The 20,386-nt window shown below is 39.4% G+C and overlaps 1 protein-coding gene across 1 annotated transcript in view; it reads right to left on the bottom strand.

Moving 5' to 3' along the window:
• agps (alkylglycerone phosphate synthase) overlaps positions 1-19,980 on the bottom strand; it is a 30,001-nt gene extending 10,021 nt beyond the window's left edge. Inside the window, exons 1-14 of the mRNA XM_062432018.1 lie at positions 19,775-19,980; positions 16,097-16,186; positions 14,753-14,843; positions 14,524-14,644; positions 14,302-14,376; positions 13,193-13,264; positions 11,926-12,005; positions 10,483-10,563; positions 9,326-9,451; positions 8,933-9,041; positions 4,297-4,424; positions 3,343-3,394; positions 1,719-1,795; positions 1,520-1,632 (exon numbers count right to left, since the gene is read on the bottom strand). Coding sequence (XP_062288002.1) covers positions 1,520-1,632; positions 1,719-1,795; positions 3,343-3,394; positions 4,297-4,424; positions 8,933-9,041; positions 9,326-9,451; positions 10,483-10,563; positions 11,926-12,005; positions 13,193-13,264; positions 14,302-14,376; positions 14,524-14,644; positions 14,753-14,843; positions 16,097-16,186; positions 19,775-19,965 — 1,406 coding nt within the window. The 5' untranslated portion in view covers positions 19,966-19,980. The remainder of the gene's footprint in view (positions 1-1,519; positions 1,633-1,718; positions 1,796-3,342; positions 3,395-4,296; positions 4,425-8,932; positions 9,042-9,325; positions 9,452-10,482; positions 10,564-11,925; positions 12,006-13,192; positions 13,265-14,301; positions 14,377-14,523; positions 14,645-14,752; positions 14,844-16,096; positions 16,187-19,774) is intronic.
• Between the last annotated feature and the right edge of the window lie 406 nt (positions 19,981-20,386).

Genomic DNA, 20,386 nt, shown 5'->3' with positions numbered 1-20,386 from the left:
AATGAAGCTTTGCTCTGTGCATCGCCATAGGTCAGCCACACATCCATCACCTACGGTGTGTAATCAAATTTTCATCTACCACCCAAACTAATCAGGCCAAGCTCATTAGAAAATCACTACATCGATTTTCACCCTTCTTCTTGTTTCCCAATGCCACAAGAAAATATTCCTCACAGAACCGCACTAATCCATCACTGGCACTTGATGTGATGGGGGATCACGGTTTATTTGAAATAATGCAATAAAGCAGAGGATGCTGTATGTAACTGACAAGTTTCTCATGATTTTATTGCTGGCTATTACCAGAGCAGCACTCCAGCTACCTGCAAATGTGGCCCTGAGCCAAAGAGTAACTCTAACAGTAATATATAATCAATAAGTATCACCCACAAAAAAAAAAAATCATCACTGACATTGCCCAGTGAGGATGGTATATTTAGACTGTTGTATCTGAGCTGTGAGTTTCTCACTGGTTTGTATTACATTGAACAAGATGATGGTTTAAATATATTAGAAATAGAGTTGATACACATGTATTATAACTTCTTATTTAAGCTGTTTTGTTGATAATTTATTCCACAAATGTTTCGTTTCTTGCTGCAAGAAGCTGCTGACCATGTAGTCTACAAAAAACCTGATAAACACAGCTTCTGGTATAAGTAAATTAATAGAAAATGGGGGAACATGCAAACGAGCTGCTCATTATATACCAGAAGCTCTTTAACTAAAAGAAAGAATGTAGAAAACAACTTAAAAAAAATAATAAAGCCTCCAATATAGAGGGAATAGAGAATATCTTGTATTTACGTGTATACAACTCTCATGTTATACAACTACAGCTGACTGCTACCTGTTAAGTGCAGAAAAGAAAACATTTTAAAGTTTAAGGTAGTGAACATTTCAATAGAACGTGTTTAAACGTATTAAACGTATGACTTCACAGCCCCCTCAGGATCACCAATAAACAATACATCTTGATTATAATAACAAGGTGGACCAGCACAGAGGTTAATTTATATGAGGATAAACCCATCTATGAAGCTGCTGTAAGGGGTTTAAAAAACAGGCTGAGGATAGAGAGAGCATCCCTCTCAGCCTGACAGGTAACTGATTTCTCCCAAAGTCCTCATTGATCCATTCATGATCAATCACAACAGTGAAGCAGTCCCAGGCTGTGTCCTCTCGCCCTGTGCTGTCCTGAGGGGAGCTATGCCCCAGCTACACCCACCCACACCACACTTACTTTAACATAAAAGCTGGCCTGACAGGAGGATGTCCACAGGTGATCCATCAATCCATGCCTAGACAAACTACTGAGTGGAAGACCAAGTCTGAAGTGGGTAATAGTGCTTTTCCATCCTTTTCCCGGCTACTACATAATGGCTGATTAAATAAAGTGAAATCAGAGCCTCTAGCAGCTCCCCATCAGATTTAACTTCCCAACAAATGGTGCTTTGCTATTTCTGTGCTTTACACGGCCGCAGATCATTAACTGATTGGAAAGATAGCAACTACTTACCCAAATTTTGCAGCAATGTCATAAACTTGCTTCTCGTGCTGCAGGACCTTCTCACGATTTCCCTCAAACAACAGGGTGGCCACACACAAGCGGTTGGGGTCGAACCCTTTGAACTGAGGATTAAAGAGGTGCATTCATTTTTCATGGAAAAGATTCGCCGCAAGCAACTGGTGATATTCACTTGCTATTTGTTTTTTACCTTGGTGATGTAAAATGTTTTCAATCCGTCCAAAAAGGATGTGAATAGTGAAGATACTTGAGGCTTCAGGGCATGACCTGTGAAAACACCAGCTAAGAGTCACAGCCATGTATTTGCAGAAGTAAGCTTGAAAAAAAAACAACTGAGAATTTTATTTTTATTCACACATTAGTGATACTCTGCTTCTGCTTGTATCCTCCAGCGTTCTGAGAGGGCAGGCGAGTCATATTTATTTGGGGGTTTCAAACAAAGGAGGAAAAATAAATGGTAACATTTGAATAACTTTACAACTGGCCAGTGGCTGCCAGCGACAGCGACAATAAATCAGAGGGTTTCCGAAGGGAAGTGGGGTTGACACAGCGATATCCGTCTTCCTCACCCACACTTTTTGATTTATTCCTGATCGGACGCACAAAAGCGCCTGTGGACAAGCGAAAATGAGGGGCTGGGGCCAATGGGATGGTTATCAATCACAGCGAGACTTAACAGTTCATTTATCCCCCCCCCCCCCATGCTCAAGTCTCTTCATCACTTAGTGTCCTAATTGTTTCCATTCCAAAAGGTGATTGCAGGTCTTTAGGTCTGTTGAAGGCGTCATACGCGTTAATTAAATACTCAACATCCAGAGAGAGAAAATTACACCTACACTGTGCTTAATTTTACTGTTAAGTCTCCCCTCTGTGGTTTGGTCCTATACATTTTTTACTTATCAAAACACACAGTGCTACTGACTACAATATTCTCATTTTTCATCTTGCTTGTCAAGACAGGCAGTACTAAATTGTACTTGTAGTCCCAATCTGAAAGGGACCTGTGAATACATCAACTCTCCTTACTCAACAGCCAACATGATTAAAAGTGAGGACAAGCCACTAATAAGCCCAAGAAGGTATCATAGAGCCATGAGTTTTAGTTATTAGTGAAAAACCTGGTCGCTTCATCTTCCCTACTTAATGCTAAGAAGTGCCTACTCTGTGAAAAGTGGAAATATAGGGGAGATAATGAGATCCCTGGAGACTGGGGAACTTTACAGAGATCTGTGGTAATGCCAGATGCATTCCACTAGACCCTAAGAAACAACATCATAAAACTTCAATGTAACAACTACTTCATTTTGGCTGTGGTCATTTTTCATCTTGCTTCAATTCTTTTGCTTGTGTGTGTGTGTAGCTATTCTGCTGCTGAAATAATAATCAATTTAACAATTCTGTGCTGTAGAAGGTAAAATCATTACATGCTGTACTATTACCATTCATTGCTCTTTTCTCAGAGGTATACAGTACATCAATGAAACAGAAATCCAGATACTGAATACATATACAGTACAAGAAACAAATTTCAACTCAAAACAAATAGAATTACTATTATGTTGCTGGTTAAAAGCATGCCAAGTGCCACATGTTGCAAAGCTCTTGATCAAAGTCAAGGCTTACATCTGGCTTTAAATGAAAAAACACTTCCTGAAAATTAAAACCAAGTCGCATAAAGTCCTATGTGTGGAGGGAAGGGGACCACAAGGTATTCATGGGGCCTGAATGAGAGTGATGTCCTCATTCAGGAGCGGTAATATGAAATGCTCCAAGTCTAGTCTGAGCTATACCATGAATGATCAAACAAAACTTACCAAATTTAAATTGTTCATTATCCATGAGTCGTATAGATGCCGGAGCACATCTCTGTAAAAGAAAACAAACAAAAAAATTAGAAAAAGAAAAAAAAGAAAGGTCCACATTAGTCTGTTAGTGATTCGGGAAAAAAATAAAGCTGTCGAATTATATTTATTGGTGTCAACACTGAGAGCAACAGATGGAGGTTTGGCTTCAAAGCTTTTCGTGCCTTGTTTGACATCCTGAATAAACAGTCTGCATGATTTACTAAGTCATTCCTGCTTGATGCAGGTTGGATTTCAATAGAGTCTGTCTGTGCAGTTTTTATTTTAAAAAAAAATTAATCTGAAAACTTTTACTGAAGTTTAATCTTAATTCAGATATTGCACCTATTTTTTTTTCTTCATTTAGATTTGAGATCTGGCACTTTTGACATTGCACTTGCAAAGAAAAGATTACAGCTCACAACCACAAGACACCAGCCAAACACTGTCACTTCACAATGTGGTTAACTGGTCTAGTATGTTGTGATGCAAACTGAGAATATACCTGACAAAAGCTTGCGACTGGCACATTTGCATTGTCGTTGCATTCATTATTGGTGTTTGAGAGTAACAGCAAAAAATGACAAGCAAGTAACTTAAGATGCTGTTAATAGAAATGTAACACTTTCTGCAGTATCATAACAGTAAAAAGTCTCAATACAGACGTCTGATCATGTGTTTTACTGTGCTACAGCTGGAGAAAGTGTTGGACTTTTTCTACTGGGGATAACTTAGCTGAGGCTAGTTAGGTTTTAATGAGTTCACAAAGTTAAAAAACACAACACTTTGCTGCTTTTTTTGTTGGCAGATCAGTAAAGCAGTGTCGTGAAAACCTAGATGAACGTATTGTTGGTTGGGTAAACCTCACACTTTTAACACACACACACACAGTTTCCAGCCATGTTGCATCACAGATTAACATGTTACCTGTCTGGCAACTTCTCGAAGACAGGCGACTCCCTGCTCAAAATTAGGGAATACCACCGAGCCATATTTCTGATATTCTGGCATGGGCCGAATCTTCATTGTAACTTCAGTAACCACACCCAGGGTGCCTGTGGAAAATCACAGTGAGATTTTGAGTGAAAAAAAGAAAAAAGGAAGGAGGAAGTCAGATCCCACAATTTATATGACCAAACCCCCTAGTAGAGTGGAAGTTAAGACCATTTTAAAAGGTTCTGGTACACGCCCCAAGGGTCCTTTGGGTGACCTTTGTCTCACATTTCACCAAATGGATCTGGTTTTCTACCACACACCGGGGGACAACTAAGATTTATCAGCTGAGAGAGTGAGGAAGTAAAGCAAGTCTCTATCAAAGGCAACAAGGCCAACAGCAGTGCCACATATACAGATACACCTAAACCTCTGGCTGACCTCGTGACCCTGAAAACTGTCAAAACGATCATTAGGTGCTGAAGGAGTCACATTGCATGTCTGAAAACTAGAGGGTATACTTTTCCTTACATAGGCAAATATGTCTGGGATTAATAGTAAAAGAATATCCAGGTGCACGATAAACAGTGGCTGGAGAATGTTGTTAGTTATCAAGTCTCAAAGTTAAGATATTGTGTTGACAATCATCTTCAACTGTTTCTTCAGTAAGTACAAGGCAGTTCACACAAGCTTAAAAGCCATGTGGATATGTATAGAAATAAAAATAAAAATAGAAAACTTACAAAATGTAACCAGAAAACTAGAAACTGCTGCACAATTTAATAATCAGTATATAAGCCCTGTAATAAATGCTAACTTTGGGAAACTTGTGGTTTTGCATTATGTTTGTTTGTTTGTTTCTAGGGGGCATGTTTGTCTTTAATTGAGAGTATATACAGTAGTTGAGAGGCCGACAAGAGTGGGATGATAGAAGAAGAGGAGGAGGAGGCGGAGGAGGATAAAACACAAAAAAGTTGCGCCTTCACCCCTAAGCCGCCCAGAAAGCTAATCATTTTCTGAGGCTCTAGTTTGTGGTGTTGTTAAACTAGATTGCATAATGCTGTAAAAACTACATGAGGTGGACAAACCGTGCAACACGACCACCATAAAATACACCCTTAAATGTTTTACATGGTAATAAACTGTTCAAGTGTTTCTGTTTTGGTGTATTACATTTATAATTTTTTATATATTTGGATGAAAAATACATGTCATTTTTGTTTAGTAGCTGATCAAGTCATCTGTAATGTACTGGACAAGACAAGTGGACATGAAAGCCACATGGAAATGAGGCTGGCTTGGACTTTTATGGGCTGACAGTAAATGATACAAAGTGCATGGTAAGAAAAAACATACAATTCCTCTGTCATCCTAATGAGATAGCACTAAATAGAAAAATCCAACCCAAACTTAATGACTGTTTCGACTAAAAATCATGTCTGGTAAACCATTGTGAGTCTGTATTAAAAAAGAATATCAAAGATACTAAGAAAATCACAATTTTTGCACACTTTATCTCAAATCTTTAACTCTGCATGGTGGCACCAGTGGTAAGGATCAGTTAAATGTCCTGTTGCTAGTAGCAACCACTGCTGCCACAGTTTGACACTGTTATAGCTACCATTTTATCTGTGACCACATTCACACTACACTACAACATTAATTTAGTTAATATAACATCCTAAGTAAAGGTTTTATATATGTTACTCTTTTTACTTCTACTGAGGGACAATGTAACAATTTTTTACTAGTAAGTAGGATTTTCATAATCTGTGATAGATATTTTTCACTATTTTTTGAGATTTAATAGACTCAACAGTTCTGTATTACTACAGCCTGTGTCCATTTACAGATGTATCTCTCCTGAACATTGCCGGGTCCATTAGCAGGTTTCCTCGACATGTTATGGTCGTTAATGAGCCCCCTAACGTGACACTACATGTCACATGCTGCTCCCCAGTGGCCCAGTGAAAAACATGCTACTCCATTATACACCTCAGCCATGAAAGACCCTCAGGCTCCTCCCAGCTGAACTTAGGCAGGAGGAGCCTTGGAGCGAGCGAGCAGTGAGGAAGAGGAAGGAAGAGAAAGGAAGAGAGAGAGAGAGAAAGAGAGGAGCTAAAGCAATAGAGCAAGAAACAGAGGGTGAGTGAGGGAGGGAAAGGGAGGTATGAGTAGCAAGGTCAGAAAAACACTCATGGGGATGAATGCAATGCAATGATGATGCTTGAGTGTAGCTTAATCCAGTTTTACTCTGTCTTTACTAAACCAGCCTCATTTTACTGGATTAGTAATGTCCTATTTCCTATTTGACTTTTGGCTTTTAATGTAAACAAAACTTGAGTGGATAGTCTCATCCATGAGATTCCACTCCACTTCAGAAGCAAAGAATTGAGTTTGTGCATTAGATTAGCACTGGTTGGCTCCACACACCAACATTACAGCCTCAACAGTTAAGAAGAGTTTAAAGAGAAAGGGATTATCATTGATTATTCCAATCATTCTTTACACTGGCTGGGGCATTCAACCTTGAAGTTGCATGCAGGCAACTTCAAGGTCAGAGAGATAGAGAGACCCAGTTGTTGTGCAGTGAATGAGAAGCTCGAGGTTTCACAGTAATTTTAATAAAATGGATGCGTTCCACTTAACATGCAGAGCATAGTTGAGGGTTTTGGTGCGGTGCTTTGTTGTTGTTGTGGCCTACTGCAGGATGAGGTTTCTGGGCTGAGGAGGGAGATAATTTTAATGGGGCCAAGCAGTGTTATGACCTCTTAGTTCTAGCATTAGGCCTCCCAGAAGTACTTGCGCTCCCACAGACGTGTGGTCTTGTCCCATTTCTATCTGCACAAAAGCTCCCTCAGATGTTTTACTCTAGAGGCGCTTATTCACTGACAATATGGAACATCATCATCATCCTGAATTCATAAACTTCTTTTATTCGTGTTAACCTTGCAGCCTTAAGTTTTGCTGTTTTGTTTTTCTTTTTTTTCTTTTTTTATAGATATGGTTCATGCTACAAAAATGCTGTTTTACTTCTAAATTGAACCAATTTCTTTCAGATTTCAAGTTGAATCATAACGGTGTTATGCAAGTTGTTAATTTTAACTCCCCTTTATAAAGTGAACCAGAGTAAGACATCATATAGCATGCTGCATATTTTAAGACCTCAGTAAACAAGTACAGAATAGCACATAAGGCTATTATTATTAACTATTATTTTCATAATTAATTCAAATGCAGATTAATCTGTTCTCGTTTAGACTGTACTATTAGACAGAAAATTGATTGTGAAAAATTACAGCAAGTTGATGAGCTTTAGGAAATTGTTTTCACAATTGCTTGTTTTGCCCAACCAACGTTTCCAAACCCACAAATTCTTAGTTAACTATCACATAAGAGAAAGAAAAGCAGCAAAAACTCTAAATTGAGAAGCTGGAACCAGAGCATGTTTGGCATCTTGCTAGAAAAAAATAACTTTAATGATTGATGAATTATTTTCCAAATATTCACTAATTCATTTTATATTTATTGAATAATCATTTTAACTCTTAGCTACACATTAAACTAAGCCAAATTTACTAGCAGATGTGTTTGATCCCTCTAGTATTCTACTATACTATGATTTCCAGATAGACTGATGGGGACTTTATTATTAGATGCATAGATATGAAAACTCGAGAAGCCAATAAATTTCACTAAAGGAGAAATGTTGACAAAAAACCTGATGTATGTAATTTACTCACCTGTCACTGCTCTACACAGTTGCCTTTTAAACTCTATATAACCCACTGAACTCTCAAGTGTTTATACAGACTGAATATAAATCATGCTCACTTAACACAAAATATATCAAACATGGCAAGTTTCTGCCAAAGCAGGAAGCCTGACTGGGACCAGTTTATAGATGTCTAACATAACTATCACATAGTGGTTTACACTGTTTAACTCAAAGTCAACCTGCACAGTCATGATACAACTTTTAAAAGCTCAAATGTATAAAAGTGTATTATGGTAGTCAATAGGATTATTTATAAATGAGTAACAAATTTCTTTTGAAAAGCAGTCAACAACATAATCATATAAACAATATAAACATTTTCAATTAGTCTATAATTTGTCACTTGTAACTACATTTTGTAATACATATGAATTTAATCTTATATACTGGTGTTTTCTTGGTACTGATTAGGTCTAATGAGTACAAATAGAGATTTCTGCAGCGATCCCAGTTCAGTCAGGGAGCAGATTGCTGAGCTTTGTAGGGCGAATATAAAGTTTGTATCCACAGCTGTTTAACACAGTGACGCCAAGAGTCTCTGAACCTTCTCATTATGTAGGGGGAACCTGGCATATGGCAGTATTCTCTGTGGGCATTCACAAGGACAGGGCACCGCAGATGGGTTGGGTAGGACACTTGCTGTTTCCTAACTAACACCCCTCCAGATCACTTTTCCACTAAAGCTGGTTAATGTGTAAGAGGCTCAGAGCATGAGAACTGCCCTGATGTTGCTGTTTTATCACAAAGACATACAGTCATGTACACAGACCCACACTGACACATGACCCCACACAGTTGCACATGTGCCCACGTGCCTTGGTGTACAAAAATCAAATGAGAATGTTAAAAAACCTTCTGAGCCCAAGATGAAGTGGTGAACGTCTGGCCCTGTGGACATACGAGGACCTTGACAGCTCTTTTCAATCACACCTTGTGGAGTCACCATCTTAACGTGGACGACCTATTAAATCAGACAGATAACAAATAACTAACTGTATTAAGAAACAAACATATGCAAATAATAACAAACTTTACTGTAAAAGAGCCACAATATGTAAGTAGCATTAAAATTCCATCATAATTCATGCTATAGCCATTGCATTTTTGAGGTGAGGGCAAAGTCCACAAAAGCTAAGCAAATAATTTCCTTCCTAATGACTGTGCAGTAACTCATGTGCCCTGACTGTCATTGTTGGTTTGGAACAAACATAAACAGGAAGGTAAAGGGGAACGTAAGTAACCCACCAGGTCCTCAATATTGCCGTAGATGTTCTTCTTCATGCCCGATGCTCTGGTCGCTACCCAGCCCCCCAGGGAGCTGAACTCCATGGAGTCAGGCTCATGCCCCGTACAGTAACCACTCTCATTAAGCTGTAAAAAAAAAAAAAAAAAAAAAAAAATTAAAAAAAGGAGAAAAAAACAAAACAAAATGCATTTGTTGTTGCAAAAATGTTTGGAAAAAAGACTTTATAATCCCACAAGAATGTTTTAATAGCAAAAAAAAAGAATGAGCAAGCAAAGGGAACAAAAATAATTGCGGGTCTGCTGCAAAATTTCACTGCTCTCGTTATGCTGCAAAGCTAAAACTCAAGTTTTATGGCATCATAGATTTTTACAACAGCCTAAAATAAACCAAGTGGAAAGAGAATGAAAGCTCTGAAAGAAGAGATCAGTACATTATTTGGGCAGTGCCAAACTCCACTGCTCAAGTGTCATGTGCAAAAAATAATGGCTGGACACTACTAACATGTTTGTGCATTTTTATTTATCTATTTATCTACTATTTACTTTTAGAATGGTTTTAGTGTCACACAAAGAGATATTGTCAGGGTTTGACGGGAATCATCGTAAGGAACAGAGACATTCTCCTCAAAGAAGTTCAACCCCTAAAAGATTGCATCTTTAGGCAGAACATTTAACAGTAATAGTAGTAATAATAATAATAAGGACCTTAAAATACAACAACCTCCCCCAGAGGCACTCATCACAAGATGGGGTAACGTCAGGCCTCGTTTTATCACAGCACTCCCCTGGAACACAGTTTATAATGCAGACCCATCTGCTCCATCAAAATGGCCCAGTCTAAATGCAGAGGTGGAGTCTGCTTTAGATGCATTCCTCTACATCAAACGCCTGCTCCTTCTCCATTTTTCTGAATTAGCTTGATGATGCCATCTGCTCAGAACCACAACCTCACTCTCTAATCATTCCCCTTCAGCACGCTGCTCCTGTCTCAAACTCCTCCCTAAACACTGTCAGACCTTCTGAGCAAAGAGTACCCAAGGTGACTGAGCATGGACAACCTGCATGTGAGTGGTTACACAGCTTGATTGTTGGCACAACATTTCACATTCATGTAAGCTCTTTCATTGGATGAATATGGATGGATGAGCAGTACTTACCAATCTCTCCAAGTCCTGGCCGACGATGCCAGCTTCCACATGGGCAGTCAAATTTTTCTCGTCAATCCACAGGATGCGGTTCTGCAGACGAATGAAAAACAGCAACATGACTGAGGAGATCATAAACAATCTGTGTGAATGCTTTATGCCACACAATACAAGAGATAATTTGTAATCTGTATTGATTTTGTTTGTCATTCAACCAATGCAGGTTATAAGATCTTTGAAAAAAAGGTTCTAGTGTGTTTCTCATCATGTCTGTCATCTTAACTCCAAATCTGCCTCAACTGTTCTGTTGACTTAAAATATCTCAGGCTAAGGCATAAACTGCTCTTATCAGCAGTCCATGGAGAAATTGCCTTGGCGATTTGCTAACAATAGTGGAGGTTTTTGCACTAGCATGTCCTTTTAGCCTGACTGTAACACGTCTGAGATAAATGTGTGTATAGAGGCTAGGGCGCAGTGACAAGAGTCGCTCTCCTCAAGTTTAACCTTAATTTAACATCTAATTCCAAATATATGCCTCTTATTTGGGCCGCTGGGCAAGTGTATACCCCTACCTACAGGAGGTCATTTCACACCTGCCATCAATTATTCACCAGAGACGATAAAAGTTTATGCTCCTTTCATACGGCTTCTTTCATGTTTCCATTGGACCTCACCTCTAACCCCTGACACAAAACACTGACCACTGGTGACTATAATACCAAATACTTCACGTGGGCCTGGATCAAAGAACTGTCCTGTACTGGTGTTGATGCCAACCATTTTATATTCTATCAAATTAAACTTTACCATGTTCATGGTGAGAAGTCTGGTATCTCATTGTGTGTTTGTCCCAACTTCACACTACATATATGTTGGTTTAAACTCAGGCTGCAGCTTATATGATTAATTTTATGCATTATCAATTGTGTTTCTGAATAATTGTTTAGTGGATAAAATGAAACAACAGCGAGAAAAGCCTTTAAGAGTTTGTCAGAGCCCAAAATGGTGTTTTAAGATTAGTTGTTTACTCTGGCCAACACTCTAAAAATCAAGTATTCAGTTTACAATCATAACACATCCTAAAACAGACAAAACATAATAATTTAATTTGTGTTCAGACTGTGTCTGTGATGAATCATTATTTTTGAGGCATCAGTCATATTATTGCTGTATTTCATTACATCATAGGAAATGGCATATTTAATAGCATGTCTACCTCCATGTACATAAAGAACAAAAAAAAGTAAACTTTTAAATGTAATGCAAAACCAATAGATCACTGCTACAGCATCAATAACCACAGACATGAAGTCTCAAAACAAACTTGATTTTAAAGTTTCACAATGCTTAAATTGGTGTAAGTCTATGAGCCTGCATTTGATTTGGTTTCAGGTTCTCTTGTCATTAATTAGTGAAGATCAGCTCTTATTAGTACTGACAGAGGTGTTTACGTACCATCTGTGAGGTATCCAGAGAGACAATGGAGCGAGTTTCCTCTGGGGGGCACTCTAGAGCGCTAGAGACACTAGTCCCTCCTGGGAGAAAAAAACACAACAGCAGTTACAACAGGATAACAGGACAGAATATATATATATATATACTGAACAGTTTTATGTTTACACACACCCACACACACACACACACACACACACACACACACACACACACACACACACACACACACACACACACACACACACACACACACACACACACACACACACACACACACACACACACACACACACACACACACACACACACACACACACACACACGCGCTCCCTGCTCCGTCCATCCCTCAAACTGTTGCTCCCTGCACCAGCATAAACTCTGCATGAGTCCAGTACTGGGTCCAGAAAAAAAAATGTACTGACTAAAATTACTTTTAGTACTAGTATCAAAGTCTGTCAAGTAATTAAAGTTTGCATCAAATGCTTTGTCACGTTTTGTTTACATAATCTTTGATCATAAGTTTGGAGGCTGAAACCATTTCACTTCTTGTATCCCTTTGTGTTAAGACAACATTAAACCCTGCTGTGTTTGAGAAGATGTCTTTGGTTAAATTAACATAAAAGAGTTTAGAAAAAACCTTGATCCATCAGCCTTTCCATTATCTCAGAAAGCAGTGTAGACAAGCTGGTCGCTTCAATATATTGAAAACTTGCAGCAAAAGTTTTTTAAAAAACGCAGCACATTTGCACACTGCAAATTGCTAATCTGCAGATTATAATTAATTACATTTTTTTAAATGACCATATTTTTTTTGTTGCATAAATGTGTTTATTAAGTATATTATTCCCATGAACCTGTTCACAGGTGCTGCACTAATACTATACGATTAATTAATTTCTGCCTGTTTGCCATTATGATATAGTTACATTAGTGAATAATAAAATAAAGACACCCAGGCTAGAAGTGAAGTAGGGATATAATGATTACATCAAATGCTTAGACTGATACTATTTTTCTTCATGTTTCAGTACAGAAAACACAAATGTATGTGTAGTGTCCACTGCACTGTGTGAAGTACCTTTTTTAACAACATTCATTCAATAATTACAATATCTGAGGCAACTCATTTCAAAAAATGTATTCCATAAGCATAGGATGGGAATAAATAATACATCCAAGAATATAAATTGTAAATACACATCTAGTGTTCTGTCCAGTAAACCGCTGTTAATTATGCTGATTAGAGTCTTTTAATTTCATGACTCACCTCCGTATGGTATCAGACAAACATTGTGTTTGCACGCCAGTTCCACAATTTTCACTACATCGTTGTGGCAGTCTGGAAAAACACACATCATTTTTTATAATTAGAGGACATCACAGTAAAGATATTTCAATTTACCATCCTCTATTGCATTCATAAATTAAATCTACTCATAATAATAAGAGTTGACACATTGCAGAGAGAATACAGGCTGGCACACTACACTACATGTGTACAGAAGACAATAAATAAATGTATACGGCCTGAGCCATTAGAGCAGGGAGAGCAGCAGAAAGGCAGGGTGCGTTGTGATTTGCCTGATGGTTGTGATTTGCCTGGGGCTTTCCTCGGGCGGAGTCAGACTGCGTGAAGCTACACTCTCTGGGGTGGGATGTGCTGGATCGATACATACATGCTTTAGCCAATCACAGAGCCCACATCCATTCACTGCGGAGTGGTGAGTGAGTGGGAAGAGCAGCAATACCCACCTACACGGATGTGCTTTACTGGGCTCAAGTGCTTTTAGAGGCGGTGAGAAATGCCTTCATTCTGGTACATTTTGTTATCCAATTAAACACACAGCTCAGGCCTATGGATCGCAGTTCAGCAACCTTAACCTACACTTAAAATACACGGCTTGAGTTGGGGGGACAACAGAGGAATGCAAATTACAGGTCAAAATTTGTATTCGATACTTCGTAAATTAGAGTTTGTGTATGGGGTACAAAAAATAAAAATTAGGTGCCGGTGGATGAAACTATGCTTAGTTGCTTGGTGATTTGCTGCCCATTTGGGAGGCTGCTAATCAAGTTTCGACCATCAGTCAACACTCATTTGCATGATAAAATAGTGCCAGCCATAACAACAGAAAACCAATCTCAGAATCATAATTCATGGGAGTATTGTGCAGGGCCAGACCGTGGAGTATTGGGTGTCAACCGTCCTCCCCCTGACGCTTCTTATTAAGCTTCCACTCATACATATTAATATCCCTGCCTCTGCAGAGATTAACCCTTTAAATCACCTAAGCCAGAGGGGGAATCAGCGCTGCTACGTGGGAGGAGAAAAACAGACCAATAAAAGCAGAGAGATGACACAGCTTCTGAACTCACTTGGCCATACCACCATGTCTGGAACACGACCAACTTTCCCTTCTCGTAGAGCAAAGATCTCATGTAAGCAATGCCCTGGAAGAAAATACAGGAATTATGAGAGCGATGACATATCATCACAACTTAAAACCCCACTGCTGAATTCAAAGTCCAGGGTTATGCAATTTGCAAACATTAGAAGGTTACAACGTGGGGATTTTTTTTTTTCCCAGCACGCCTTACCATGGGAACGAAACACCCGGTCCTCTGCATCATGAGAGAAGGGAATACTTGTGGATTTCAGATCGTCCACGAAGGCCTCGTTAAGAGTGGGAGGCTTTACAGCGTCGCTATTCAGAATGGGCTGAAACAAAACAAACCATTGTAGTTGGTTGGTTGTGGCAGCTGTGACTGACTGCTGCAATTTTACCATTTACTAAAGACACAACAAATAAACATGGATTGCACTTACTGTTGCTGGCATTTTGTGCTGCATAGAGGCTCCAAATGTGCCTTCCATCCAATCTTTCAGACCAGGGATGATCATTCCACTAAGTCTATACCTGGATTGTGTAAAAGGAGGACAGACAGTCTGAATAACCCATTTGACAGAAAAACAACTACAACTCATGTATTAGTGATTTCCAGTAGTGCAAGTCAAAACCCTCAACTGAAAAGATCTAAATGGTTGACTGGGCTTATTCATTTGGAAAACCAGATCTGTGTATAATAAGAATAGAGTGTGAGGTTTGACTCCAATGAGGTTATTAGGGAAGCAGAGCAGCAGTGACAGTGCTGATCGTGTGATCGCTCTCACCATCCCTTGCATAATTGAGCTGCTGGCACAGCCTGGACCAGCCCATCTGTGGTCTGCCTTTGTCCAAGAAACCATGAAACACACTCTATAATGAAAAAGCCTCTGTTACAGTGAGCGCGGTGGAGGAGGAGGAGGAGAGCACCGTTTCTGACATTCATTCAACCGCGCCCAAGCCTCGGTTACTGTACGCTGCCCAGGTAGCTTTTCAGTTGAGAGGGCACAGAGCTGTGGCAACTGCTTGCACAAGAGGAGACCATTTGCTGCACAACGTCCTGTTCAACTTGACTCGCTGCTCAAAGTACATCTCCTAACGCACACTGTGCCAATTCTCTGCGTTTGCAATCTCGCAGGCAAGGCTGCTTGTTATTACAAAAACAATGCCCATCTTTCTTATCATGGGAAACATAGAGATTAAAGTTTGGAGCAGGGGACATAAATATAAAAAAGCTATCATTTCTGGCACCAGTGTAAACTGAAGCCAGGTTTAGTAAGTTTGAGGACAACAGGCTTTGTGTTTGAACACCTTTAGACATTCAAACTGAATCTCTTTTCTCTAACAGTCAGTAGAGTCAACTCCCCAGAAACACATCAATATTTACCAACATAACATGCTCCATTTTTAAACAAATTGCAGAGAGGCTTCTGTTAATGAGCAACAGAGTTTGAGGCGAGCTGAAAATCACAACCAGTGACCTTCTCAGATGACATTTAACAGTTCAAATGCCTACCACTAGGTGGCAGTAGCACCACATTGCTGTGAGCGTAGGAGGGAGGCAGCAAATGATTTCAAAAGCTGGGTTCACAGTATGGGCTGAGAAAATGATCAATGCATAACTCAAGCCTCCAGTCACACACAGAGTATGAATGCTGAATGTAGATACAACTGCTACACTAAAATAAGATCTGCAAATAAGATCTAGTACTGATTGGATTCATGAGTTATCAACAGATAAGCACAAAATGTACACCAAAGAGCAGTGATGTGATATTATACTGTACCTTTTTCCGGTAAATTCTGCTTGACCTTTTTTATTGAAGAGAAATCTTGAATCGCTGTATCCCCAACCGTTCCATTTCATAATCTCCTGCCTATGGAAGAACAAACATTGGCAGAGGTTAAGTTAAAGGCTCACAATCCTTACACTAAAGTTAAGACGTGACATTAAATATATATTCAGGGGAAAAAGCAAGGTGTGCATCTGATTCCTAGGGGAAGTGATCTATTGCTTCATTTGTGACTGTGATACTGATGATACAATCATGACCAATGATACGATTTCACAAGGCAAAGAGAAAAAGAAAATTCCTTCCTGGTGATTTGATTCTTGATGTTTGATCAGGCACACAACAATCTTTAGAGAAAAGTTGTTAAAGTTTTCTTGTTCAATTTAGACATTCACAACCTTTCCAGTCATCTCAGGTGGGGCTCACTATCAGTTGGCAAATTTACAGTACTTGAGGCTGCAGACTACAGTATTATCTGGGTGCCTATTACCACACAATGCTCAGCACACAGGCTTGGAAACACTAGCTGACGTGGAAACACAGACGCAAAAAAGAAGCTTTCTGACAACATATTCATCAGAGGAAGTGGTCAAAACCAACAGACACACCCTGTGCTGTTGCATTCCAAAACGTTACAATGATTTACATGTATGGCACCCTGCAGGGTTTCTTATCCAGAGGTAAATTCAGTACTAGTCAATTTTTATGATTAGGTCCAAACCATCAGTTCAAGAGACATTTGGCAAAACTAAGGATGCAACTTTCTCTCCCAACACTGATTCTGATACCTGAACCCAAATTTTAAAGATCTGCATGTTATCATGTTGTCAAAAAACTTTATTTAAAGTTGATCTATCACATCATGGCAGTATCATCAGTAATAAATGTGGTGGCTGAACTAATAAGCTTTAGGTAAAAAAAAAAAGGTGCAGACATCTACTTAAACAGCACACGAGAGGCAGTCATACTTTCTGCTCTTTGCTGTAGGAACGACAACCACACTGGAAAGTAGCCAGGAGCCACTAAATTGGTTTCCCCCAAAATGGCTGTGCTTACTATGCAAAGACTATGTGGAATTTCTCAAACAAATGCTACTATGCTATTACTGGTATTACTGTTGAGGGCTATTACATGATAATCACTGTCCCCACAACCAAAGACAATGCTAGAAAGGGAACTCTGCAACCATAACTCACGGGTCACTCGGGATAAGACGCTAACACAGTGAAGTAAAAGCCATAATTAAGATTAATACCTGCCAAATGGGGCTTCCTATAAATCCAGAGAGAGAGAGCAAAAAAAAGGGAGTGACACTGAGTCCTACTTGAAATTAATCCTTGACACCACTGATGTGCTGTCATGGCTGCTGCACATACTGTTTCAAAAATGTATCAACAAAAAGGATAAGTATGGGCAAGGTCAGTGAATACAGACTGTTTCTACCAACACACACTTTATTTAGTCTTTTGTCTGAAGAAGCAACAATCGGTCTTAACAAATTTGTTTAGATAAGCTGAGACAGAGATGCTCTTTTTTTTAACCTTCTGATAGTTGAATTAAATTACGATGGCTGAACACCCTGTAGGTTTTATGTTACCACTTGATATACACGTTTCATCTATATTTTGTCCATTTTTTTATGTGACAGAAAGAATTTAAAAGCTGTGGATAATGTCAATCATAGCCAGAGACTGTGATATATGATGAGGTAAACGAGAGAGAGAGTGAAGACACATTTCAGCTGTCCTGTTTACTGACAGCAGATGGGAGAGGCAGCACTGCCGACATCTTAAAATAAATGCCTGGATGAACACAGCTGATGAATAACTAGAAACGCCGCTCAGGATAATGCAAAACAATTCAATAGCATCACAAACTACATCTTCCAAAATGACCTTATAGTTGCATTAACAGTTTCAACAAAAAATTAAAAACATCAGGAAGATAAAAATGTTTTTTTCCGATGCATTAGATTTGGATTAATAAACTGGTAAGTAAGTGGTTATCAGGCAGTCCTCAGATGAAAACACATCCCTTTGACAATGCATTAGTGGTATTCGCAGTACTTGAGCATTTTCCTAAATTGCCGTTGAATCTGGAGCTGAGAAGCCACTCAACCAGCAAGTCAGGATTTTTGCCTGAACCACTTAACAGGCCGCACAAGAAGGGCAGCTGTATGAATGGCTGCTGAAAGACAGACAGGCTGAACTGAGGAAGTCTCTCAGCACTTCTCCAAACACACCCTCACTCTATGACATTCAGTGGCTATGTGCAAATAAAGAAGAAGAAGAGCCAAATAGGTTCTCTGGTGTGTACCTGAACTTCACCACATTGTTAAATTGTCCCTGTTAGAAAAACGTTACATATTTATCCATTTGTACGTTTGCCTTTTTTTCTGATATTCCATGTACTTGTTACTAGGTTTCATGTGGCCAGATTCCTTAAAAAGGACCGGGTTAACAGTTTTTCAAGTCTGTCATAAAACAACATTCATATGAACACTGAAAGAGGTTTTCCTTTCTGTAACCATTCCTCCTGTTCATACTGCCTGTCAAAAAATCCCCTTCAACTGCACTGCTGTTGTTAGTGATGTGTCCACAGAGTCATTACACATACAGAGGACTGTGAATTATTTTTGTCCCCCTTCACTTACATTATAAGAGCATTATGAAGGGGATCTTCTAATGGTCAGTATGAACAGGAGGAATGATTACATCAAGGAAAAACCTGTTCATTTGGACACCTGATTATCATTTTGAGACAGACTTGGAAAAATTGTGAGTCCGCCCTTTTAATTCTTGTGATTATTTACACAACAGCCCCTGCTGTTGTCTCAGACTTGACACTAGATGTCAGCACAGCTTGGTGGCGTTTCCTCAAGAGGAACCGGGCTACATAATAGGTTGAAAGTCAGACCACCACTTGTCCCAGCCAATCAGATCAACAGAGGAGGCAGAAGTTTTACTGGCTCCTCCGTCACTTGTTTTACTGAAGTTCATATCTTTAAACATCTCGCATGTGTTCAAAGCACCGGCTCTCAATTATTAGCCTTATACAGATATATTAGCGTGTCTGCTCAAATTATATAATCTGAAATACACCATATAGCTCACGTACTGGTATTGGAAATCAAAGGTGGTTAATTAAAGAGGACATGACGGCAGTTATATACAGTAACAGCTACAATGACACTTGACAAGTTGCACTTTAAAGTGTTGATCCAGCCGACTGTGTTATCTGAGGCAGCAGGAAAATACCACACTAGCCATCACGTTAGAACTTCTGTTACGCTTTAACAACCTCAATTGACACTGTCAAATAATGAAATGATTAATTTAACTATTTTTCGAAAGGTTACAGAGAAAGTTACAGCTGACTCACTTTGAGAGAGTCGACCAAACCCACGTTAAAGTTTTAAACTGTGTACACCTAACCGCACCCACCTTCGTTACGAATGAATGGCTAGCTAGCAGGCTAAACTACAACTAAGACCCTCTTTACTCATGTTTTACTGCGTTATTTAAGCATGGAAGAAAGGTAAAATATAGCCAGTCTCTATCTATCACCCCGTTGGTTATTGTGTAGCTGGTAGCAAGATTATGTTTGATTTAATAACTAGCTAAAAACACAGTGGGATGGAGACTCTACCACCGCTCCATCACAGCCTTGTACCTCCTCCTCGGCACGGTCTTCTCCTCAGTAACTTTAGGGACATCTGCCTTGCTCCCCTTGGCTTTGCACTCCGCGGCTAGGACGGCCGCTTCTTCATCCACAGGTCTCTGTAAATGTCCAGCAATTATCCTCAGTCTTTGCTGTGCCACCCTTTGCCTGTCGGAGCTGCTGCCGCTGCTGTTGGACGCCATGCTGCTTCCGTGTTTGTGAAGGGAGGGAGCGGATGGATCCATGAGCGGCTGTCAGAGGTCAGCAGGGAAAGTGCGCTGCGTTCAAGGCCCGTCGAAAATACCACTTGTCTGTTCACATGACTAAACCAAAAAAGGGATAAGGACATAACTGCAGACAAAACAGCGGGTATAAAGGCAGACATCTCGACCTCTGCCTCTGCAATTGATAAGAAGTCACGTTGTAAAATAAACTGTTCATGTTTTTTTTAAATAAATTTGTTTAAAACATTACATGACGCGTTTAAAAGAATTGGCAACTTTCCAGACTTGGTGAATTAACTTTATACTGGCCCATTTAAAAAAAAAAATCTTCTAATTGCTAACGTCTCAGTTTTACATATTGTATATAAGACAATAATCTCTCTCTCTCTCTCTCTCTCTC

Source organism: Scomber scombrus, chromosome 13, assembly GCF_963691925.1.
Source record: "Scomber scombrus chromosome 13, fScoSco1.1, whole genome shotgun sequence".
NCBI lineage: Eukaryota > Metazoa > Chordata > Actinopteri > Scombriformes > Scombridae > Scomber > Scomber scombrus.
The sequence above is the reverse complement of the archived record's forward strand: the minus strand, read 5'-3'. Positions and strand labels throughout refer to the sequence as shown.